General features: G+C 44.4%; 1 protein-coding gene across 1 annotated transcript; it reads left to right on the top strand.

Annotated features, from left to right (window-relative positions):
* Positions 1–226: 226 nt before the first annotated feature.
* LOC138662846 (oocyte zinc finger protein XlCOF22-like) lies at positions 227–24,225 on the top strand. The gene is made up of 6 exons (XM_069748824.1): positions 227–411; positions 541–720; positions 803–926; positions 1,010–1,107; positions 1,306–1,396; positions 19,711–24,225. The coding sequence occupies exons 1-6, from the start codon at positions 334–336 to the stop codon at positions 20,964–20,966; spliced, it is 1,827 nt and encodes a 608-aa protein (XP_069604925.1). The 5' UTR covers positions 227–333; the 3' UTR covers positions 20,967–24,225.
* Positions 24,226–25,453: the final 1,228 nt, after the last annotated feature.

The following is a 25,453-nucleotide window of genomic DNA, read 5'->3' on the forward strand; positions in this document are numbered from 1 at the left end:
ATTGCTAATGCCAATTCCAATGAGACGAGAATTAGCGTTATGGAAGATGAGTCTATGAGAAACGTATTCAGCTGCCGACTCTGAGGAGGAAACTGCTTGTTGTCTGTGACCTAAATATATAGGATTTATTAGTAGATGTAAAGAAGGAAACTAAATCCTGTAAAATAATAAATCTCCTCATATGTTTCCCTTATTATCTCCAGTAATTGTATTATTACACAGGATTCTTATGATGTTCCATCGGCTCATCTTCTCATTCAGTTCTCTACAATATCAGATCCTCTCAGTGAAGATCTTCTACAAAAGAACATATTCCTGATTTACCCATCACAGATGGATATGGACAGAGACAAGATGGCGGAGAGGATATTACACCTCACCCTAGAGATCCTCTTCCGGCTTACTGGAGAGGTGAGAGATTCTGATGACGTCACATTACATCATTCTTATCTATGGGAATAACAGATGGACAGAACTGGAGAGGTGAGGACTCTGGAAATGTCTGTAGGGAGATTTATTAATGTGTCTCTCCATTACCAGGATTACACAGTGGTGAAGAAGACCTCTAGTGATCGCTGTCAGGACCCTGTGTCTGAGGGATGGGGAAGACCCCTGAGCCCAATCACGGGGCCTCCACCTCACCCCCTGATCCATGAGGACATCAATGACCAGAAGATCCTAGAACTCACCTACAAGATGATTGAGCTGCTGACTGGAGAGGTGACACTGCTGGGAATGCTGGGACATTATACAGTAACACTATGAAGGGATCGGGGGATGACGGTATCATTGTATGTGTCAGGTTCCTATAAGGTGTCAGGATGTCGCTGTCTATTTCTCCATGGAGGAGTGGGAGTATTTAGAAGGACACAGAGATCTGTACAAGAACGTCATAATGGAGGTTCCCCAGCCCCTCACATCTCCAGGTAATAGACAGGACTAAATACACACGGCCTATAATTATCTGTATGTAAAGAATGAATTCACCCCCTGTGTGTGTTTCCTCCAGATCTATCCAGTAAGAGGACAACACCAGAGAGATGTCCCCGTCCTCTTCTTCCACAGGACTGCAAACAAGAAGATCCCAATGCTCCTCAGGATCATCAGGTAGATGGAGAGAAGGTGTCAGGAGATCTCCCATATGATGTGTAGACGCCGGTGAAGGTCTTGTGCTCAGTCTTGTTTTATCCACCAGTATTATATGTTTTATACTTGTGTAATGAGAACGGTGGAGATGGCAGGATTAGAGCTGATCATAGATGGGACTTCTCCATCTGTCGGTGACTTTTACAATATTTGTTTCAGGGTGAAGATCTGACCCATATTAATACTACAGAGACATATGTGAGGGGGGATGAGCGGTGTAAAGAGGAGATTCCCACATATGGCTACCCAGGTGAGTAGTAACCACTAAATGCAGAGAAGTCACAGATTCTTCTCAGTCACCGGCTGTGGCTGCTTTATCAGTGGTGTAGTCCGGCCGTATTACCATGATCACCATTTTGCCTCTAGACCACAACATTCTCCCCCACCCAAAACTGTTCTAATGACTTTGGGCATTGAAAGCCCTTTTCTATAGAACTTACAACCTGGAGGATCCACCTACCCCCTGGGTTTAGGAGACGCTGTTACCTGCCCAGATCTGCATAGGCAGCATCAATAGTAAAAGGTTGGGGACACACAGGGTTAATAGCGGCGGTAACGGAGTGCGTTACCCACGGCATAACGCAGTCCTTTACCGCCAGGCATTAACCCTGTGTTAGCGGTGACCGGAGGGGAGTATGGAGCGGAGCGCCGGGGACACTGCGGGGAGTATGGAGCGGAGCGCCGGGGACACTGACTGCGGGGAGTTTGGAGCGGAGCGCCGGGGACACTACAGGGAGTATGGAGTGGAGCGCTGGGGACACTGCGGGGAGTATGGAGCGGAGCGCCGGGGACACTGCGGGGAGTATGGAGCGGAGCGCCGGGGACACTGCGGAGAGTATGGAGCAGAGCGCCGGGGACGCTGCGGGGAGTATGGAGCGGAGCGCCGGGGACACTGCGGGGAGTATGGAGCGGAGCGCCGGGGACACTGCGGGGAGTATGGAGCGGAGCGCCCGGGACACTGCGGGGAGTATGGAGCAGAGCGCCGGGGACACTGCGGGGATTATGGAGCGGAGCGCCGGGGTCACTGACTGCGGGGAGTAAGGAGCTGCCATTTTCTTCCTGACTGCCCGTCGCCGATTGGTCGCGGCAGCCATGACAGGCAGCTGCCGAGACCAGCGAATGGATAACCGTGACAGAAGGACAGACAGACGTAAGTGACCCTTAGACAATTATATAGTAGATTCACTGAGGGCTATAATCTATACATATGTGGTCAAAATTGTTGGTACCCCTCGTTTAATGACAGAAGAAAACACAATGGTCACAAAAATATCTTGAATCTGACAAAAGTAATAAGAAATAAAAGATCTATGAAAATGAACAAGTGAAAGTCAGACATTGCTGTTCAACCATGCTTCCACAGAATGTAAAAAAAATAAAACTCATCAAATAGGCCTGGACAGAAATGATGGCACCCCTGAAAATAATGTGACAAAAGGGACATGTTAAATCGCGGTGTGTCCAGTAACTAGCATCACAGAGGTCTACAATCTTGGAATCAGTGAGTGGCCTGTATATAGGGCTACAGATACTCACTGTGCTGTGTGATGACATGGTGTGTATCACACTCAACATGGACCAGAAGAAGTGAAGGAAAGAGTTGTCTCAGGAAATTAGAAAGAAAATTATAGACAAACATGTTAACCCCTTCCCGACCTGTGACACAGTGTATGCGTCATGAAAGTCGGTGCCAATCCGACCTGTGACGCATATGCTGTGTCACAGAATGATCGCGTCCCTGCCGGCCGGGTGAAAGGGTTAACTCCAATTTCACCCGACCTACAGGGACAGGGGGAGTGGTACTTTAGTCCAGGGGGGGTGGCTTGCCCCCCACCCCCCCGTGGCTACGATTGCTCTGATTGGCTGTTGAAAGTGATGGGAGTTAAAGGTTTTGAATAACTGTTTGGGGTTGTAGGATAGGGAAGATACGAGGGTTCTGAAGTAGACCTGTTTAGCAGAGGTGAGAGCAGATTTAAAAGCGAGTATTGCCTGTTGCCTTCTCACAATACCCTACATACAATTGTACACTACTCTCTGGGCACATGGCAGTGTTCAGAAGGGAAGGAGCGCCATTTAGCTGTTTGAATGCAGATCTAGCTGGAATAGTTTGCAGACACAATGTATTGGGAGCACTGTTCGTGGTCAACTGGCAGCTCAAAAGATCTCCACCATGAACATGCTTGGCATTATCTTCTCTGCTTTCCATATCCCAAGGATCGCCTTGCCCATCGCTCTTTAACACCATTACATGGATCTGTACTTACACTGGGACCCCTAGGTTTGGACCATGGTGTTACCTGCTATTCTGTGGTATTAGATGGCAAGAAGAGTAGTCAGGTAGCTAGGTCAGAACCAGAAGGACAGAATGCAGATTCAGAAGACACAAGAGTAGTCAATAAACGGGCCACGGTCAGAACAGTAAACAAATATACAAGCCACAAGCTGAGCACAGAGGACTGAACCAGAGGAGAATAATGCTGTTTCTGGCAGATTCCGGCCATGTGCTTTGAGCTTTAGTAGGGTGTGGTACTTTCCAATTGGCTGAAGTAGGAAGCAGATTACTCCAGCTGGACAGCAGGAACAGATCCCAGATGAGATTGGACACACCATATGCAGAAGTGCTAATATGACTAAATGACAGAAAACCAGAATAGTTGAAATCCCCATAAAGTGATTCCATTTTATAAATTAATTCACTGAGGGATATAATCTATACATACGTGGTCAAAATTGTTGGTACTTCTCGTTTAATGACAGAAGAAAACACAATGGTCACAAAAATAACTTGAATCTGACAAAAGTAATAAGAAATATAAGATCTATGAAAATTAACAAGTGAAAGTCAGACATTGCTTTTCAACCATGTTTCCACAGAATGTAAAAAGATAAAACTCATGAAATAGGCCTGGACAGAAATGATGGTACCCCTGAAAATAATGTGACAAAAGGACATGTTAAATCGCGGTATGTCCACTAACTAGCATCACAGGTGTCTACAATCTTGGAATCAGTGAGCGGCCTGTATATAGGGCTACAGATACTGTGCTGTTTGGTGACATGGTGTGTATCACACTCAACATGGACCAGAAGAAGAGAAGGAAAGAGTTGTCTGAGGAGATTAGAAAGGAAATTATAGAGAAACATGTTAAAGGTAAAAGTTATAAGACCATCTCCAAGCAGCTTCATGTTCCTGTGACTACAGTTGCACATATTATTCAGAAATGTTAGATCCATGAGACTGTAGCCACCTCCCTGGACACAGGAGGAAAATTGATGACAAATCAAAGAGACGGATAATACGAATGGTAACAAAAGAGCCCAGAAAAACTTCTAAACAGGTTAAATGTCAACTTCAAGCTCAAGGAACATCAGTGTCAGATCTCACCATCCTTCATTGTATGAGCCAAAGTGGTCTTCATGGGAGATGACCAAGGAGGACACCATTGTTGAAAGAAAAATCATAAAAAAAGCCAGACTGGAATTTGCCAAATTACATGTTGACAAGCCACAAGGTTTCTGGGAGAATGTACTATGGACAAATGAGACAAAAATGGAATTTTTAGATCCGCTCTATATTCAGATGGAAAAATGAAGCTTATGAAGAAAAGAACACTGTCCCTACTGTAAAACATGGAGGAGGCTCTGTTATGTACAAATCCCTAGTTAGACCGCACATGGAGTACTGTGTCCAGTTTTGGGCACCGGTGCTCAGGAAGGATATAATGGAACTAGAGAGAGTACAAAGGAGGGCAACAAAATTAATAAAGGGGATGGGAGAACTACAATACCCAGATAGATTAGCGAAATTAGGATTATTTAGTCTAGAAAAAAGACGACTGAGGGGCGATCTAATAACCATGTATAAGTATATAAGGGGACAATACAAATATCTCGCTGAGGATCTGTTTATACCAAGGAAGGTGACGGGCACAAGGGGGCATTCTTTGCGTCTGGAGGAGAGAAGGTTTTTCCACCAACATAGAAGAGGATTCTTTACTGTTAGGGCAGTGAGAATCTGGAATTGCTTGCCTGAGGAGGTGGTGATGGCGAACTCAGTCGAGGGGTTCAAGAGAGGCCTGGATGTCTTCCTGGAGCAGAACAATATTGTATCATACAATTATTAGGTTCTGTAGAAGGACGTAGATCTGGGTATTTATTATGATGGAATATAGGCTGAACTGGATGGACAAATGTCTTTTTTCGGCCTTACTAACTATGTTACTATGTTACTATGTTCTGGGGCTGCTTTGCTGCATCTGGCACAAGGTGTCTAGAATCTGTACAGGGTACAATGAAATCTCAAGACTATCAAGGGATTCTAGAGAGAAATGTGCTGCCCAGTGTCAGAAACCACCAGAGCAACAAGTATACTCGCTCATCACTAATAATGACCGAAAACACACAGCTAAAAACACCCAAGAATGGCTAAGAGGGAAACCTTGGACTATTCTGAAGTGGCCTTCTATGAGCCCTGACCTAAATCGTATTGAGCATCTTTGGAAAGAGCTGAAACATGCCGTCTGGAAAAGGCAACCTCCAAACACGAGACAGCTGGAGCAGCTTGCTCTTGAGGAGTGGCCAAAATACCTGTTGAGAGGTGCAGAAGTCTCATTGACAGTTACTGAAATCCTTTGATAGCAGTGATTGCCTCAAAAGGTTATGCAGCAAAATATTAACCCTTTCACGCCAGAGCTTGTTTTTGCCAATTTTTTTCAATTCTAACCAGTGTCACTTTATGAGGTCATAACTCTAAAACGCTTCAATGAATCCTGGTGATTCTGAGACTGTTTTCTTTTGATATATTGTACTTTATGATAGCGGTAATATTTCTTTGATAAAATGAAAATTTGGCGAACATTTTGAAAATTTTGCAATTTTCAAAATTTTAATTTTTATGCTTTTAAATCAGAGGGATACTGTATGTCACACAAAATAGTTAATAAATAACATTTCCCACATGTCTACTTTACATCAGCACAGTTTTGGAAACAATTTTTTTTTTTTTAGTTAGGAAGTTGTAAGGGTTAAAAGTTGACCAGCGATTTCTCATTTTTACAACAAAATTTACAAAACCATTTTTTTCGGGACCACTTCACATTTGAGGTGAGTTTTGGGGGTCACTATGACAAAAAATACCCAAAAGTGACACCATTCTAAAAAATGCGCCCCTCGAGGTGCTCAAAACCACATTCAAGAAGTTTATTAATAGTGATGATTGAGTATAATCGTTGCTCGGGTTTTTCCGAGCACGCTGGGGTGACCTCTGAGTATTTGTTATTGCTCGGAGATATAGTTTTCATCACCTCAGTTGCATGATTTACGGCTTCCAGATACGCTGAATACATGTGCGGAATGCCTGTTTGATAGGCAATTCCCACATGTATTCAGCGTATCTGGAAGCCGTAAATCATGCAACTGAGGCGATGAAAACTATATCTCCAAGCAATAACAAATACTCGGAGGTCACCCCAGCGTGCTCAGGAAAACTCGAGCAACGAGTACACTCGCTCATCACTATTTATTAACCCTTCAGGTGCTTCACAGGAATGAATGGAATGTGGAAGGAAAAATAAACATTTACTTTTTTTTCACAAAAATTTTCATTTAGACCTAATTTATTAATACTTTCACAAGGGTAACAGGAGAAAATGGACTATATATATTCTGCAATTTCTCCTGAGCACGCCGATACACCGTATGTGGGGGAATACTACTATATAATGCTCCATACAGTTCATGATGGCCCCATAAGATGCTCCATACAAAATATGCCCCATATAATGCTCCATACAGTTCATTATGGCCCCATAAGATGTTCCATATACAAATATGCCCCATATAATGCTCCATACAGTTCATTATGGCACCATAAGATGCTCCATATACAAATATGCCCCATATAATGCTCCATACAGTTCATTATGGCCTCATAAAATGCTCCATATACAAATATGCCCATATGATGCTCCATGCAGTATTATGGCCCCATAAGATGCTCCATATACAAATATGCCCATATAATGCTCCATACAGTTCATTATAGCCCCATAAGATGCTCCATATACAAATATGCCCCATATAATGCTCCATGCAGTTCATTATGGCCCCATAAGGTGTTCCATATACAAATATGCCCCATATAATGCTCCATACAGTTCATTATAGTCCCATAAGATGCTCCATATACAAATATGCCCCATGTAATGCTCCATACAGTTCATTATAGCCCCATAAGATGCTCCATATACAAATATGCCCCATATAATTCTCCATGCAGTTCATTATAGCCCCATAAGATGCTCCATATACAAATATGCCTCATATAATTCTCCATGCAGTTCATTATGGCCCCATAAGATGCTCCATATACAAGTATGCCCCATATAATGCTCCATACAGTTCATTAAGGCCCCATAAGATGCTCCATATACAAGTATGCCCCATATAATGCTCCATACAGTTCATTATGACCCCATAAACGCTCCATATAACAATGTGCCACATATAATGCTGCTGCAATAAAAAAAAATTATATACTCACCTCTCATCGCTGCTCCTCAGCGTCCCGTTTCTCTGCACTGACTGTTCAGGCAGAGGGCGGCGCGCACACTAATACGTCATCGCACCCTCTGATCTGAACAGTCACTGCAGAGGAAGCAGAAGATGGAGCGGCGCCGACGCTGGAACGAGGGACAGGTGAATATGAAATACCCACCTGCTCCTGGCGCGGTCCCTGGCAGCTTCTCCCGGACAGATGGTCTCCGGCGCACGCAGCTTCTTCCTGTAGTGAGTGGTCACATGGTACCACTCATTACAGTAATGAATATGCGGCACCACCCCTATGGGAGTGGAGTCCATATTCATTACTTTAATGAGCGGTACCACGTGACCGCTGAACAGAGGAAGAAGGTGCCGGCGCCGGAGACCATGGGACATGCAGGGACCGCGTCAGGAGCGCCAGGAGCAGATGAGTATGTGATCTTCGTCGCTCCCCCTCACCCGCCGACCATGACTCGAGTATAAGCCGAGAGGGGCACTTTCAGCCCATTTTTGGGCTGAAAATCTCAGCTTATACTCGAGTACATACGGTGTATATATATGTTTTTCAATTGGATTTCTGCATTTTGAGCATTGTATATATCATATTTCCAGATCGTCCCTCATGACAGCACCACAAGGAGGTTGCTCTTCATATCCTTGATAGGGACAGGAACACAGAAGAGGTTAAATAGCCCCTCCCCACCTCTACCCTTCAGTGTTTTTCCTGTCCCTATCAGGGACAGACGCAGGAGAGAGTTCTCCAGAAGTTTGGATTTTTTACCTGATTGAGGTCAGGTCTCGGTGGAGCAGGAGCTCCTGAGTGCGGTCCCATCCTCCTGAAGGGGGCTTTAGCCGCGTGAGTCTGGCAGTGAAGACTCCCCAGAGTTGCTGGATACCGATGGAGGTACCTCCGCAACTAGGTTGAGCTGTGTGCTCCCAGGGCCTGCCTCATCCCCTCACAAAGGGGCTCTGAGACAGCGGCTGCGGTGTCCGGCGCTCCCTCGGGCGCCATGTGCAGCCGGTGCTGGCGTCGTTCCCCGGACTTCCGGTCCGGCGCCCGATCAGAGGTGACGTCTTCCGGGGGCGTGGCCGGATTCCCGGGGTCGGCGGCGCTGAAGCATTTCCGAGTATGCCGGGAAGCTGCGGGGGAAGCAGAGGCCAGAACAGGATGGCGACCGGATTATGCGCCAGAATCTAGGTCCCAGGCTGGTCGGCGTGCATTCCGGATGACGCATGCGCAGTACAGCTGGGGACCTGGAATCACCATGAAGCCGGCAGCTGAGTTCGGAAGGAGGACGAATCAGATGTCTTGAAGCTGGGTAAGACTGACTACTTAATGACGGACAGCTGACAGCACACTTGACTCAGTAACATAGAAGGTGCTAGTCGTCCTGACGTCCAATCCTTAGAGCTTCCCACGGACCATGTGAGTAGTACGTAGTATGGGAGACATTACAGTACTCTAGATCCGTAGCTACAGGGGTCTCCTTTACATTTACAGGATCCCGAGAGGCCTAAGAAAAGGACTATCAGATGTCCGCTGTGCACCACCAAGTTCCCAGATGGCTATAAAAAGAAGTTATGCGAAAAATGCATTGCTAAACTTCTAAAGAACGAACAGGCTTCGTTATTACATAATATCAAAAGCAGGAAGCCGGTAACTTCGGCTATATACCTAAAAATTTGGAAGAAATTTTGTGCACAAAGCAATACTTCAATATCTGTTCTCCAAGAACCAGATATTCCTCAGATATTAAATTTCCTCCAAACAGGCTTTGATATGGGCTTGAGGCCTAGTACACTGAAAGTACAGGTCTCGGCTTTAAGTGCCTTTTATGATTGTCCACTAGTAAATCATCCCTGGGTAGCGAGATACATCAAAGCTATGCAACGTATCCGACCAACAGTACGAAGTTCAGTACCTCCATGGAACCTCACCCTGGTACTAAATGAATTACGGAAAGCTCCATACGAGCCACTTGATCAGGCAGACCTGAAATCTGTAACATTCAAAACTATCTTCCTAGTCGCAATAACGTCAGCAAGGCGAATAGGCGAAATCCAAGCCCTGTCCATAACAGATCCATACTTAAAGATACAAGAAGATTGCATTGTCCTAAAGTTGGACCCTTCGTTTCTTCCAAAAGTTGTGACGGACTTTCACAGAAACCAGGAAATTATTTTGCCTACGTTCTGTCAGAACTACAACAATGATAAAGAACGTTCTCTCCATTCCCTGGACGTTAAGAGAACAGTATTGCAGTATCTGAAACTCACAGACAGCTGGAGAATTAATTCAAACCTCTTTATCCAGATGTCTGGGAAGAATAAAGGCAGAAAAGCCTCAAAAGCAACCCTAGCCAGATGGATCAAATCTACCATTTGCGCTGCATATATTTCAGCCGGTGAATTTCCTTCAGAACACCTGAAAGCCCACTCTCTGAGAGCAATATCTGCTTCATGGGCAGAAAGTGCGGGTGCATCCATGGACCAAATTTGCCGAGCGGCAACTTGGTCTAGCTCAAATACCTTTTGTAAGCATTACAAGCTGGACGTTCTGTCAAATCAACAAACCGGCTTTGGGAGGAAAGTCCTCCAAGCTGTGATCCCGCCCTAAATAGGAGTTATTTGGTATTTCTCCTTGTGGTGCTTGTTGTGAATTCTGTGGTCAAGCTCCCTCCTGTGGTCATGAGTGGTACTTCGGCGGGTTCTGTCTATGAGCTTCCTCTGGTGGATGTGAGTGGGGCTGCGGCTTCTGAGTTTCCTTCCTCAGGTGATGAGGTTAAGTCGTTAGGTGCTGCTCTATTTAACTCCACCTAGTTCTTTGTTCCTGGCCTCCAGTCAATGTTCCAGTATTGGTCTTGCTTTCTCCTGGATCGTTCTTGTGGCCTGTCTGCCCTGCATAAGCTAAGTTCTGCTTGTGTTACTTTTGTTTGCTATTTTTTCTGTCCAGCTTGCTATATTGGATTTTCTTGCTTGCTGGAAGCTCTGAGACGCAGAGGGAGCACCTCCGTACCGTTAGTCGGTGCGGAGGGTCTTTTTGCCCCTCTGCGTGGTTGTTTGTAGGTTTTTGTGCTGACCGCAAAGCTATCTTTCCTATCCTCGGTCTATTCAGTAAGTCGGGCCTCACTTTGCTAAAATCTATTTCATCCCTGTGTTTGTATTTTCATCTTAACTCACAGTCATTATATGTGGGGGGCTGCCTTTTCCTTTGGGGAATTTCTCTGAGGCAATGTAGGCTTATTTTTCTATCTTCAGGGCTAGCTAGTTTCTCAGGCTGTGCCCGAGGCGTCTAGGTCTGGTCAGGAACGCTCCACGGCTACCTTTAGTGTGGTATGATAGGATTAGGAATTGTGGTCAGCAAAGTTCCCACGTCTCAGAGCTCGTCCTATGTGATTAGCAACTATCAGGTCATTTTCTGTGCTCGTAACCACCAGGTCCATTGTGGTTCTGGACCACCTGTTCATAACAGTACTGGAGGCCCAAAGTACTAATGCTTCTCAATAGAGGGAAAAGAGAAGTTCTGAGACCATTTTTTTTTCTTTGCACTGTGTTTTGTCTTTCTTTTCCCCTTTACATCAGGGTGGTTCAGAACACAGGTGTAGACATGGACATTCAAGGTCTGTCCTCTTTGATGGATAATCTCGCTATAAGTGTACAGAACATTCAAGATTTAGTGGTTCAGAATCCTATGTTAGAACCTAAAATTCCTATTCCTGAGTTATTTTCTGGAGATAGAGCTAAGTTTCTGAATTTCAAAAATAACTGTAAACTATTTCTGGCTTTGAAACCCCGCTCCTCTGGTGACCCAGTTCAACAAGTTAAGATCATTATTTCTTTATTACGTGGCGACCCTCAAGACTGGGCATTTTCCCTTGCGCCAGGAGATCCTGCATTATGTGATATTGATGCGTTTTTTCTGGCGCTCGGGTTGCTTTATGATGAACCTAATTCAGTGGATCAGGCAGAGAAAATCTTGCTGGCTCTGTGTCAGGGTCAGGATGAGGTAGAGATATATTGTCAGAAATTTAGGAAGTGGTCTGTGCTCACTCAATGGAATGAATGTGCTCTGGCAGCAATTTTCAGAAAGGGTCTCTCTGAAGCCCTTAAGGATGTCATGGTGGGATTTCCTATGCCTGCTGGTCTGAATGAGCCTATGTCTTTGGCCATTCAGATCGATCGATGCTTGCGTGAGCGTAAAACTGTGCACCATTTGGCGGTATTACCTGAGCATAAACCTCAGCCTATGCAGTGCGATAGGACTTTGACCAGAGCTGAACGGCAAGAACACAGACGTCAGAATGGGCTGTGTTTTTACTGTGGTGATTCCACTCATGCTATCTCCGATTGTCCTAAGCGCACTAAGCGGTTCGCTAGGTCTGCCACCATTGGTACGGTACAGTCGAAATTTCTTTTGTCCGTTACTTTGATCTGCTCTTTGTCATCCTATTCTGTCATGGCATTTGTGGATTCAGGCGCTGCCCTGAATTTGATGGACTTGGAGTATGCTAGGCGCTGTGGGTTTTTCTTGGAGCCCTTGCAGTATCCTATTCCATTGAGAGGAATTGATGCTACACCTTTGGCCAAGAATAAGCCTCAGTACTGGACCCAGCTGACCATGTGCATGGCTCCTGCGCATCAGGAGGATATTCGCTTTTTGGTGTTGCATAATCTGCATGATGTGGTCATGTTGGGGTTGCCATGGCTACAAGTCCATAACCCAGTATTGGATTGGAAATCTATGTCTGTGTCCAGCTGGGGTTGTCAGGGGGTACATGGTGATGTTCCATTTCGGTCTATCTCATCATCCACTCCTTCTGAGGTCCCAGAGTTCTTGTCGGATTACTGGGATGTATTTGATGAGCCCAAGTCCAGTGCCCTACCTCCGCATAGGGATTGTGATTGTGCTATCGATTTGATTCCTGGTAGTAAGTTTCCTAAAGGTCGACTGTTTAATTTGTCTGTGCCTGAGCACGCCGCTATGCGGAGTTACGTAAAAGAATCCTTGGAGAAGGGTCATATTCGCCCGTCGTCGTCGCCATTGGGAGCAGGGTTCTTTTTTGTGGCCAAGAAGGATGGTTCGCTGACACCTTGTATTGATTATCGCCTTCTAAATAAAATCACAGTCAAATTTCAGTACCCCTTGCCGCTGCTGTCTGATTTGTTTGCTCGGATTAAGGGGGCTAGTTGGTTCACCAAGATAGATCTTCGTGGTGCGTATAATCTTGTGCGTATTAAACAGGGCGATGAATGGAAAACAGCATTTAATACGCCCGAGGGCCATTTTGAGTACCTGGTTATGCCATTCGGGCTTTCTAATGCTCCATCGGTGTTTCAGTACTTTATGCATGACATCTTCCGAGAGTACCTGGATAAATTCCTGATTGTATACTTGGATGATATTTTGGTCTTCTCGGATGATTGGGAGTCTCATGTGAAGCAGGTCAGAATGGTGTTCCAGGTTCTACGTGCAAATTCTTTGTTTGTGAAGGGGTCAAAGTGTCTCTTTGGTGTTCAGAAGGTTTCGTTTTTGGGTTTCATTTTTTCCCCTTCTACTATCGAGATGGACCCTGTTAAAGTTCAGGCCATTTATGATTGGACTCAGCCGACATCTCTGAAGAGTCTGCAAAAGTTCCTGGGCTTTGCTAATTTTTATCGTCGCTTCATCAATAATTTTTCTAGTATTGCTAAACCGTTGACTGATTTAACCAAGAAGGGTGCTGATGTGGTCAATTGGTCTTCTGCTGCTGTGGAAGCTTTTCAAGAGTTGAAGCGTCGTTTTTCTTCTGCCCCTGTGTTGTGCCAACCAGATGTTTCGCTCCCGTTCCAGGTCGAGGTTGATGCTTCTGAGATTGGAGCAGGGGCTGTTTTGTCGCAAAGAAGTTCTGATGGCTCGGTGATGAAACCATGCGCCTTCTTTTCCAGGAAGTTTTCGCCTGCTGAGCGAAATTATGATGTTGGCAATCGAGAGTTGCTGGCCATGAAGTGGGCATTCGAGGAGTGGCGTCATTGGCTTGAAGGAGCTAAGTATCGCGTGGTGGTCTTGACTGATCACAAAAACTTGACTTATCTTGAGTCTGCCAAATGGTTGAATCCTAGACAGGCTCGTTGGTCGCTGTTTTTCTCCCGTTTTGACTTTGTGGTTTCGTACCTTCCGGGCTCTAAAAATGTGAAGGCGGATGCCCTGTCTAGGAGTTTTGTGCCCGACTCTCCGGGTTTGTCTGATCCAGCGGGTATTCTCAAAGAGGGGGTAATTTTGTCTGCCATCTCCCCTGATTTGTGGCGGGTGCTGCAAAAATTTCAGGCTAATAGACCTGACCGTTGCCAAGCGGAGAAACTGTTTTTTCCTGATAAATGGACGAGTAGAGTTATCTCTGAGGTTCATTGTTCGGTGTTGGCTGGTCATCCTGGAATCTTTGGTACCAGAGATTTGGTGGCTAGATACTTTTGGTGGCCGTCTCTGTCACGGGATGTGCGTTCGTTTGTGCAGTCCTGTGGGATTTGTGCTCGGGCTAAGCCCTGCTGTTCTCGTGCCAGTGGGTTGCTTTTGCCCTTGCCAGTCCCGAAGAGGCCATGGACACATATCTCTATGGATTTTATTTCGGATCTCCCCGTCTCTCAAAAAATGTCGGTCATTTGGGTTGTTTGTGATCGCTTCTCTAAGATGGTCCATTTGGTACCCTTGTCTAAATTGCCTTCCTCCTCTGATTTGGTGCCATTGTTCTTCCAGCATGTGGTTCGTTTACATGGCATTCCGGAGAACATCGTTTCTGACAGAGGTTCCCAGTTTGTTTCGAGGTTTTGGCGAGCCTTTTGTGCTAGGATGGGCATTGATTTGTCTTTTTCCTCGGCTTTCCATCCTCAGACAAATGGCCAGACTGAACGAACCAATCAAACCTTGGAAACATATCTGAGATGTTTTGTTTCTGCTGATCAGGATGATTGGGTGTCCTTTTTGCCTTTGGCTGAGTTCGCCCTTAATAATCGGGCCAGCTCGGCTACTTTGGTTTCGCCGTTTTTCTGCAATTCTGGTTTCCATCCTTGTTTCTCTTCAGGGCAGGTTGAGTCTTCTGACTGTCCTGGTGTGGATACTGTGGTGGATAGGTTGCAGCAGATTTGGACTCATGTGGTGGACAATTTGACTTTGTCTCAGGAGAAGGCTCAACGTTTCGCTAACCGCAGGCGCTGTGTGGGTCCCCGACTTCGTGTTGGGGATTTGGTTTGGTTGTCATCTCGTTATATTCCTATGAAAGTTTCCTCTCCTAAGTTTAAGCCTCGTTTCATTGGTCCGTATAGGATTTCTGAGGTTCTTAATCCTGTGTCTCTTCGTTTGACCCTTCCAGCTTCTTTTTCCATCCATAACGTATTCCATAGGTCATTGTTGCGGAGATACGTGGCACCTGTGGTTCCATCCGTTGATCCTCCTGCCCCGGTTTTGGTTGAGGGGGAGTTGGAGTATATAGTGGAGAAGATTTTGGATTCTCGTATTTCGAGACGGAAACTCCAGTACCTGGTTAAGTGGAAGGGTTATGGTCAGAAAGATAATTCCTGGGTCTTTGCCTCTGATGTTCATGCGGCCGATCTGGTTCGTGCCTTTCATTTGGCTCATCCTGGTCGGCCTGGGGGCTCTGGTGAGGGTTCGGTGACCCCTCCTCAAGGGGAGGGGGTACTGTTGTGAATTCTGTGGTCAAGCTCCCTCCTGTGGTCATGAGTGGTACTTCGGCGGGTTCTGTCTATGAGCTTCCTCTGGTGAATGTGAGTGGGGCTGCGGCTTCTGAGTTTCCTTCCTCAGGTGACGAGGTTAAGTCGTTAGGTGCTGCTCTATTTAACTCCACCTAGTTCTTTGTTCCTGGCCTCCAGTCAATGTTCTGTCCAGCTTGCTATATTGGTTTTTCTTGCTTGCTGGAAGCTCTGAGACGCAGAGGGAGCACCTCCGTACCGTTAGTCGGTGCGGAGGGTCTTTTTGCCCCCTCTGCGTGGTTGTTTGTAGGTTTTTGTGCTGACCGCAAAGCTATCTTTCCTATTCTCGGTCTATTCAGTAAGTCGGGCCTCACTTTGCTAAAATCTATTTCATCCCTGTGTTTGTATTTTCATCTTAACTCACAGTCATTATATGTGGGGGGCTGCCTTTTCCTTTGGGGAATTTCTCTGAGGCAAGGTAGGCTTATTTTTCTATCTTCAGGGCTAGCTAGTTTCTCAGGCTGTGCCCGAGGCGTCTAGGTCTGGTCAGGAATGCTCCACGGCTACCTTTAGTGTAATATGATAGGATTAGGAATTGTGGTCAGCAGAGTTCCCACGTCTCAGAGCTCGTCCTATGTGATTAGCAACTATCAGGTCATTTTCTGTGCTCATAACCACCAGGTCCATTGTGGTTCTGGATCACCTGTTCATAACAGGTGCTGTCATGAGGGACGATCTGGAAACTAGGAGTTAGTCGTACCGGTAATGGTATTTCCAGAAGTCAATCATGACAGCACCCATTATTTACCCTCCCTTGAACTCTTGTCTGATGTGTGATATAAACATGTATAGAAAGGAAGTTCAATACAATTGCGTTGTATCTATCCTGGTGTGGTACTTTGTAAAATCACTGAAGGGTAGAGGTGGGGAGGGGCTATTTAACCTCTTCTGTGTTCCTGTCCCTATCAAGGATATGAAGAGCAACCTCCTTGTGGTGCTGTCATGATGGACTTCTGGAAATACCGTTACCGGTACGACTAACTCCTAGTTTTTAACACCTGTATGTAGTTTGTGCACCACATGTATGTGTGTTTGAGTCTCTAGTCGCATACAATTTTGAATTTGAGGGTATTCTATCTATCTATCTATCTATCTATCTTTATACGAACTGGACTTTAGCGTTCCTGCAATAACATACAGAAAATTGTTTTTAAGTACTATCATTCTTTATTATGGATATATTTTTTTAATTTCATTGTTTTTAAACCTCTTAACAATAAAATCATATGATAACAATATTGAAATATATTCTTTGGACTTTCTGGTCGGTCTTTTTTCTTCTTCTTGGTGGTATTGACATTGGAAAATGTAGATAGGTAAATGGTCACTACACCAATAGATGAATTCGCAGAGGGGTGTCATTTCCAAAATGGGGTCACTTCAGGGGGGGATTCTTCTGTTATGGCACTTTTGAGAGCCGCTAAGCGCCAGAACAACAGAATCTCCCCTGAAGTGACCCCATTTTGGAAATGACACCCCTCTGCGAATTCATCTGTGGATATAGTGACCATTATCACTACATGGATGATTTCCAGAAACATGTAGTGGAAGTTTTAGAGCAAAAATTGTCATTGTAGTGCCCAATATATTGTGCCCAGCTTGTGTCTGGAGACATCCCCTCACCTACCCCCGGAAATTGTTAAGCCAGCTCTACTCAGATGTGTCTGTCACTAAATAAACCAAATGCTTGAATGTCAAAACAGTTTAAAAACGTGGTTCTGTGTGGAAGATTTTAAAGCAGTCATGGAGGCATAAGGCCGGCAATGATGGGCATTGTGGGCAATAATAGCGGGTATCATGCCTCATTCCTCTCTTGGAACATACACGACATCTTCTCTGGGGTTCTTTCTTGTTTCAGTTGCTGGAATGAGGGCAATAAAATGTCGCTCAATGAGTCTTGTGACATCTTCAGATTATAAAGGATTGGTGAGGACAATATTTTCAAAAACAAAAATTTCAATGACCTTTTCCTGATAATCAAGGAAAGTATCTGCATTTCCGGCTTTTTTGTATAACACAAAAGAATTATATGAGGCCACCTGAAACAAATAAATGACTAACTTTTTATACCAGGTATATGATTTTCTTGATGCCTGGTATGGCTGTAGAACGTGATCTGCAAGGTCCACACCCCCATATATTTGTTGTAGTCAATGACAGACACAGGTTTTGGAGTAGTGGATCCCTGTTGGTCTGCAGTGGCCCTTGTGGCATCTGTGTGGATCGAGCTCAGGATAAAAATATCTTTGTTATCCTTATACTTAAGGTCAAGCAGCTCTCCATTGTGTAAAGCCCCTGTCTGCTCCTTTCAGAACTTTTCGTTGACCAATGATTGTGGAAACCCCTGACCGTTTTTGCGAATGGTCCCACAAGCCTCCATGTTATGTTCAACCAGACTTTTAAATAGGGGTATGCTGGTGTAGTAGTTGTCAACATACAGATTGTAGCCTTTTTGTAATAATGGAGTTATCAGCTCCCAAATGGTTTTTCCAGATGTCCCCAGATAAGTAGGGCATCCTGGTGGGTTTAGTTTGCTATCTTTCCTTCATAAATTCAAAAAGCTGATGTGTATCCTCTTGAACTGTCGCACATTTTATAGAGTTTTATTCTGAACCTTGCCCTGTTTAGAAGGAATAAATTGCTTGAGGTGCAGTCTTCCTTTGAATTTTACAGGGGATGCATGAATGGAAATGTTTTCTGTTGGGGTGTAAAGCTTTAAGAATTTTTCTGTCAAGTCTTCTATGATGGATCTGATTTTCAATGGTCTGTCATGTTCTGGAGCATTTCTGGGCAGGCATTGACTCTTGTCGTTAAAATGCCAAAATATCATGAGCATTTCATAACGGGTCCTAGGAAGAATGGCAGAAAACATTGGGGTGGCTTGAACAGGGCAGTTAGACCAATAGGACCGAATGCTCATTTTTTTTAACAAGCCCCATAGCGAATGTAAGTCCTAAAAATGTAATAGGATCATGGATTCTGGCTGATGAATTTGGATGCATGTACATTTATTTGTAGGACAGTATGCTCTAGCAAGCTAATAGAAAACTCTGAAGTGACCAAGTTATTGGGGAGACAATTGAGAAAAGCCTACTTCTTTAGCCTAACCCTAACTTTAGAATAAACCCTAACTTTAGCCTAACAGTAACCCTAACTATAGCACTAACCCTAACCTGCCTTCTCTGTCTTTTTACTTTATAACAAGATCGATGCCTGACTCAGCTGTTGGCAGCAGCACTTCTAACACTGTTTCTCCTCTAATCTCTTACTGACAGGAGATCTGAGGAGAAACAGCGTTTTTATGAGGCAGATCGCCCGGGAAAGTTGGTTGCTACAACAAACATTCCTAGTGATTTGTCTTATTGGCTGGTGTGATGCTGACGTCATCAGGACCTGAACCAATCAGGTCTCGATGAGGTCGGGGGTTACAGGAACTCTTGTGCGCCGGAATCCCCTCGTTATAAGGTACGTGGGGGTCCCGATGAGCACAAAACTGCCGACCGTAGACAAACGGTAGCTAAATGCCGGTGCTAGCAGGGCTTTGTGCAGCGCCACCGTTTATCTACGGTTGGTGGTCACAAAGCGGTTAAGTTAAGGGTACCATAATTTCTGTCCAGGCCTATTTCATGAGTTTTATTTTTTTTTAAATCTGTGGAAACCTGGTTGAAAATCAATGTCTGACTTTAATTTGTTCATTTTCATAGATCTCTTATAAGACTCAGTGGATGTTGGAGAGTGAAAATTACACATTTTCCATTTTATTACCCAGCACAGATTGTGCTCCAGGAGACACACACCGTAAATTAAGTGGATTCTTCTCACTATATAATATTGCTAAATACAGGGATTCTAAATGTTGTTTGAGCACACTGCAAGACTCAGAAGTGAGAGCGGATTTTGCTGGATTGATTAATAGAAACTCTTGCTTTTAAATAGCCTTTGAGCCACTAATAGTGTGGAAACCTCTGTTTTTCAATTGACAGATGCAGGACCTGAGTGGGGACTTGTGTTTTGTGAGATGAGAATTGGTATTATTTTTGCCTACATAACATTGATTGATTTCTTTTTATTCGATATATGGAAGGCAGAATGAACAAACAGTTGAACACCACACACTACTGGTTCATCCAACAAGGTTTTCTATTAGACTGTGAACAGTCATTGTCTTAGTATAAATAAAGTTGTTGTACATAGCTTGCCATTTGTATGGACAGCTTAAGCAGAAATGTTCAATAATATAAAACTCAAGGACATTGTGTTTAAAAAATAAATTGTTTATCTTAGCAGATGACTGTACCAGGAGATCAGAGGGACAGCTGACATCTTCAATGTTTATATCTGATGATCTTGAGATCCTACAAGATACAACTGAAATGACTGCTGTTTCTCCAGATATATCATCATCAATTCACACCAACGATCTGTCATCTGATCCTATGAAACAGATCCCATCTTCTGATTCATTACTGACTGCTAAGGAAAATCAAAATCACAAAAAAGGCAACAAAAAACAAACTGCTCCTAAAGCAAAGAAGTCATTTTCATGTTCAGAATGTGGAAAATGTTTTAACCAGAAAGGGAATCTTGTTAGTCACCAGAGAACCCACACAGGGGAGAAGCCTTTTTCCTGTTCAGAATGTGGGAAAAGTTTTAACCAGAAAGGGCATCTTGTTATTCACCAGAGAAGCCACACAGGAGAGAAGCCTTTTTCTTGTTCAGAATGTGGGAAATGTTTTACACATAAATTGCATCTTGATAGTCACCAGAGAACCCACACGGGGGAGAAGCCTTTTTCCTGTTCAGAATGTGGGAAATGTTTTAACCAGAAATCAGATTTGGTTACTCACCATAGAACTCACACAGGGGAGAAGCCTTTTTCATGTTCAGAATGTGGGAAACGTTTTAACCATGAAGGGAATCTTGTTAGTCACCAGAGAACCCACACAGGGGAGAAGCCTTTTTCCTGTTCAGAATGTGGGAAAAGTTTTAACCAGAAAGGGTATCTTGTTAGTCACCAGAGAACCCACACGGGGGAGAAGCCTTTTTCCTGTTCAGAATGTGGGAAAAGTTTTAACCAAAAAGGGAATCTTGTTAGTCACCAGAGAACCCACACAGGAGAGAAGCCTTTTTCCTGTTCAGAATGTGGGAAATGTTTTACACATAAATTGCATCTTGTTAGTCACCAGAGAACCCACACGGATGAGAAGCCTTTTTCTTGCTCAGAATGTGGGAAATGTTTTAACCAGAAAAAGAATCTTGTTACTCACCAGAGAACTCACACAGGGAAGAAGCCTTTTTCGTGTTCAGAATGTGGGAAATGTTTTAACCGGAAAAGGAATCTTGTTAGTCACCAGAGAACCCACACAGGGGAGAAGCCTTTTTCGTGTTCAGAATGTGGGAAATGTTTTAGCCAGAAAGGCAATCTTGTTAGTCACCAGAGAACCCACACAGGGGAGAAGCCTTTTTCCTGTTCAGAATGTGGGAAAAGTTTTAACCAGAAAGGGTATCTCGTTATTCACCAGAGAACTCACACAGGATAGAAACCTTTTTCTTGTTGAGAATGTGGGAAATGTTTTACACATAAATTGCATCTTGTTAGTCAGTAGAGAACCCACACAGGGGAGAAGCGTTTTTCTTGTTCAGAATGTGGGAAAAGTTTTAACAATAAATGTCGTCTTGTTAGTCACCAAAGAACCCACACAGGGGAGAACCCTTTTTCCTGTTCAGAATGTGGGAAATGTTTTATCCGGAAAACATATTTAGTTACTCACCAGATAAACCCACACAGAGTTGAAGCCTTTTTCATGTTCAGAATGTGGGAAAAAGTTTTAACCAGAAAGGGAATCTTGTTAGTCACCAGAGAACCCACACAGGGGATGTCACGATTCACACCGTGACCGTCACCCCTACGTCACGGATCGGGGTGACTTTAGGCCAACAGACGGCTATCACATGTGCAGGGGAGCTTATCTTAGTTATCCCTCCACTGCTACAATGTAATGAAAAAACACACAAGGCTATTGACCTCTTGTATTACAGCAGGGGCTTATTTTAGGTATCCCACTGCTCTTCAATATATCACGAACTGCAGGGATTTATGTATATCCCACTTACAGTTCCACTTGAAACTTGCAGCTCTCTGGCGCCCCCCTTACTCTCAGGTCAGACTAGGTACTGCACCTAGGGTAATTAGTCACCAGAAAGGCTGCCTGCTATGTACTGGCTATTGGGCACGCTGCAGCGAGGCGATATAAATACTCCCACTCAGGCAGGAACAATAATTATCAATGCCGCATTCGCTACAACGACTCCCAACTACCCAGTACAAAGGTATGCTGCCACCGGCTTCAATTAAACAGGTCTGAAGCTAACCCAAAACAGTAGCGTAATTCCCTTCAGAAGACTTAGGGTATGTTTTAGAACAAGAGAACGAAAAACTAGTAATTTGAATATTTACTCCAAAGAAGGCAGTGTTTTATCAAAATATTTCAGGATGTTACAATAAGAGACAATTGAAAAGATGTACAAGGTAATTATAAACTAAAGGGATTAAATGAGAAATTAACACTTACATGTGTTCAGGAGATTGCAGGCAACCAGGCTAGTGGGTGGAGTTTCCATATGTCCCAATGCATCAGGACTGGCAGTCAGGACTCCTGAAGTAAACTAAAACTGCTGGGGGCTTGGCAGAAACTTATAAACTGCAGCCCGTGACATCACCAACAGAGCTGGTTTACCCAGACCCTCCTCTCTCTTCAGTCTTAGTAAATTTCACACAAGTTTGTCGAATGACTGTATCTCCGCTACAGAACATGTCAGAATCATAACACACCCAGCACTCATCTTGTATTAACATTGGCGTTCTAATGAGACCAAATTTGTGCTATTTGTGACGCACAGTTCCAGAGAAATCCATACTTTGTAACTGATGGAGTTAGAAGCCCGCGCTTACCGTGGCGGATAAATCCGTCGATAAAGATTCAGAAACTGGACTTAATATTTTCCTAGCCTAAACCGTTGGCCCAATATCTCACTATAATGGAACAAAGAACTTCTTGCCTTTAAAGAAGGAGATCAAACCAGTCTCTGCTGGAGAAAGAGATGATCCAACACAAGCGATCGTAAAAATTCTTTTGGGAGGGACATGAGGGGTTTGGGAGCTGCACATACACATCTCAGAACAGGAACACAGAGAAGGGGGGTTTTAGCCCACAGCATGGGCTAGCAAGAGAAACTAAAACTTATATCACATTTCATACAATATCATGACAGGGGAGAAGCCTTTTTCCTGTTCAGAATGTGGGAAATGTTTTATCCAAAAATCAGATTTGGTTAGGCACCATAGAACTCACACAGGGGAGAAGCCTTTTTGCTGTTCAGATTGTGGGAAATGTTTTAAATGGAAAGTGCTTCTTGTTAGACATCAGAGCAGTCACGCAGAGGAGAAGTCTTTTTCATTTTCTTAATGTGGGAAATATTTTAATTGAAAATCAAGTGTTAATAAACATCAGAGACGTCACGTAGGGGAGAAGCCTTTTTTATATTCATAATGTTGGAATAGTTTTAACCAAAATCGAATCTTCTTAAATGGGTTATCTCTTGTCATTCCTCGTGTTTGCTGACAAAAGGGTAAAACTAAACTTTATTAATTCCAAATGTAAAACTATACCGATAATTCACCCCCTGAAGGTTAGTCAGTAGGTGACTAAGAGAAAAAACATGTACCGCACAGATCAGTATATAGGGTGAGGTGACATATACACACTCACTCTCCAAGCCTCTATTTTCTACGTGTTTCATCATCCTCACCAAAGGCGACTCAAAAGGAGGCTATTTAATATTGACCTATATTCAAGCGAGACTCGACAAGAAAAAAAACTAGTCATGTATCATGTTATCCGAAACAGAAAACTAGCCACATATTGGCAGATCTCAGATCTCAAGCTGTATACTTCGTAAGTTTATAAGCCACTGCAGTGTCCGGAATAGACAGTATGTGAAAATACAGCACAGTAAAATTCTTGTGTTTTATCTTCTATAAGGACTGCCCCAGTTTGGTATTGTAACAGCTGTTAATTAGTAGTGCAGACAAAGTGTCCTGGACTAAGCTCAGTTTTCAGGCAGCCCAATATGTACCACTCAGGGAAAACTTACCTGCTGCAAAGATCAATAGCAGCTTCTAACTAATAGCCATGCTGCGGTCTGTCAAGGAATGCAATATCGTTATAAAGGCTAGGGATGTGTGCAATCATAAGACATGAGAAGGACAGTACAGCAGCCATTTTACATCATGGCTCCATTACGAGGGACACGGATCTATCCATAGGAAAACAACCTAGGGGTTTTCAGCCTCGGTTGCAAGAATACAGATATGCTCCATTGACCATCATTGAACCATGGATACATTTGGAAAAGCCAGGTTGTGATCCTCAGATCAACTGACCTTGTATAGACTCAATGGACTGTCCTCTTCCTATGCTTGTCGTTACCTCTTGTCTGTGTGCGTGCCACAGGTGGAGTAACCAACCCTGGAATATGAAGCTAAGTTGTGATCCTCGTATCAACTGGCCTTGTATGGACTGGCATCTTCCTACGCTTGTCGTTACCTCCTCTGTGTGTATACCACAGGTGAGGTAGTGACCCTAGAAGATCTGTAGTCACAGCTGCTATTTTCCCGGTGAGTCAGCGGAAGGGCGAGACTCTGTAATGTTCAACATCTTGGGTACTGTGCTGTGACTGTTCTGTGTTATCTGCCTATTTTGTGGAACAATAAAGCATTGCCACACTGTTTTACTCTCACCCTGTGTTGCCTGAGTAGCATTTTGCCCATGTTTAAAGGATTTAAAGCAGGAGTTTGGTGAGATGATCCCTAGGTTCATGCCTTTTCGCCTAGCAATCCAGCAGTGACAACCATAGACTTCTGCTGGAGACCTCTGGTTGTCATGCCAACCCATCGGTAACCTGCGATCATGTGAGGGGTCACTGATGAGCGGGATTTCCGGTGCATTTCTGACATGTGCCAGAAAAGATGTGATTCAGCGCCTGAGCCAACATCAAAGGGAGGGAGCCATACATCTGCGTACATTTACGTCTGATGTCGGAAAGGGGTTAAAAGGGATTGTTTTAGGCTAGTTTCACACTAGCGTTCGGCAGGGCTGCAAATGAAAGCCTTCTAACTGCGAAGCCCCGCCCACTGCCGCTCCTCTTCCTTCAGCTTCGCCTATGTCTGCATGCGTCCTGCATACCCTATCTTTAACATTTGGTACACAAGCCATGCTGATGTATGCGAATGCTTCTGCATGCGTCGTTTTGAAGCTGCGCCAACCGCAACATGTTGAGTTTGACGCAGGTCAGCGCAACGTCAAGACGACGCATGCGGAGGCATCCGCATACATCTGCGTGCCCAATGTTAAAATTAGGGAATGTAGGATTGTAGGATGCATGCAGATGTAGGCGGTGTCATGAATCCCACCATGCTGCCACCAATGTCACGAATCCCACCGGATATGTCAGGGATCCCACCACTCTGTCACGGTTTACGGGGAAGATACCTTTATCATCCCCACCACACACCAATTTGTCATGAACCGAGGTTGTTTGGTTGCCCCTCGTTCCTTCTGAAGGGGATTTATCTATATCCCACTTCCCAGTTCCGCTTTGAAACTTGCAGCTCTCTTGGCACCCCCTTAACCTCAGGTCAGTCAGGGTACTCACAGAGTAATTAGTCGCCAGAAGGTCTGCCTGCTATGTATTGGCTATTGGGCACGCTGCAGCGAGGGTGATATAACTACTCCCACACAGGCAGGAACAATAATTATCAACTATATTCCCTCGTCGTGACATCACTGAGTTGGCTGACTTATGACATGCACTCTTTCCACTCTTTACGTTTTGGCTTCACCAAACAAAGATATTCCTGGGGGAAGGGAGGGGGAATGAGTGGCTTGAATTCCAATGGGCTGCCAGCAGAGAAGGGGGGTCGAACATGCAGCGGGTGTCTGTTCTCTGTTCTTGGATGTGGCAGAGC

This window comes from Ranitomeya imitator, chromosome 2 (genome assembly GCF_032444005.1).
Source record: "Ranitomeya imitator isolate aRanImi1 chromosome 2, aRanImi1.pri, whole genome shotgun sequence".
In the NCBI taxonomy this organism is placed as follows: Eukaryota; Metazoa; Chordata; class Amphibia; order Anura; family Dendrobatidae; genus Ranitomeya; species Ranitomeya imitator.

What these genes read in the sequence shown, in the direction of transcription:
- LOC138662846 (XM_069748824.1), top strand. Translation starts at nt 334, where the DNA reads ATGGATATGGACAGAGACAAGATGGCGGAGAGGATATTACACCTCACC. An exon ending in TTGAGCTGCTGACTGGAGAG is followed by an intron (nt 721 to 802) that starts GTGACACTGCTG and finishes TGTATGTGTCAG; the next exon opens with GTTCCTATAAGGTGTCAGGA. An exon ending in TCCCACATATGGCTACCCAG is followed by an intron (nt 1,397 to 19,710) that starts GTGAGTAGTAAC and finishes TGTTTATCTTAG; the next exon opens with CAGATGACTGTACCAGGAGA.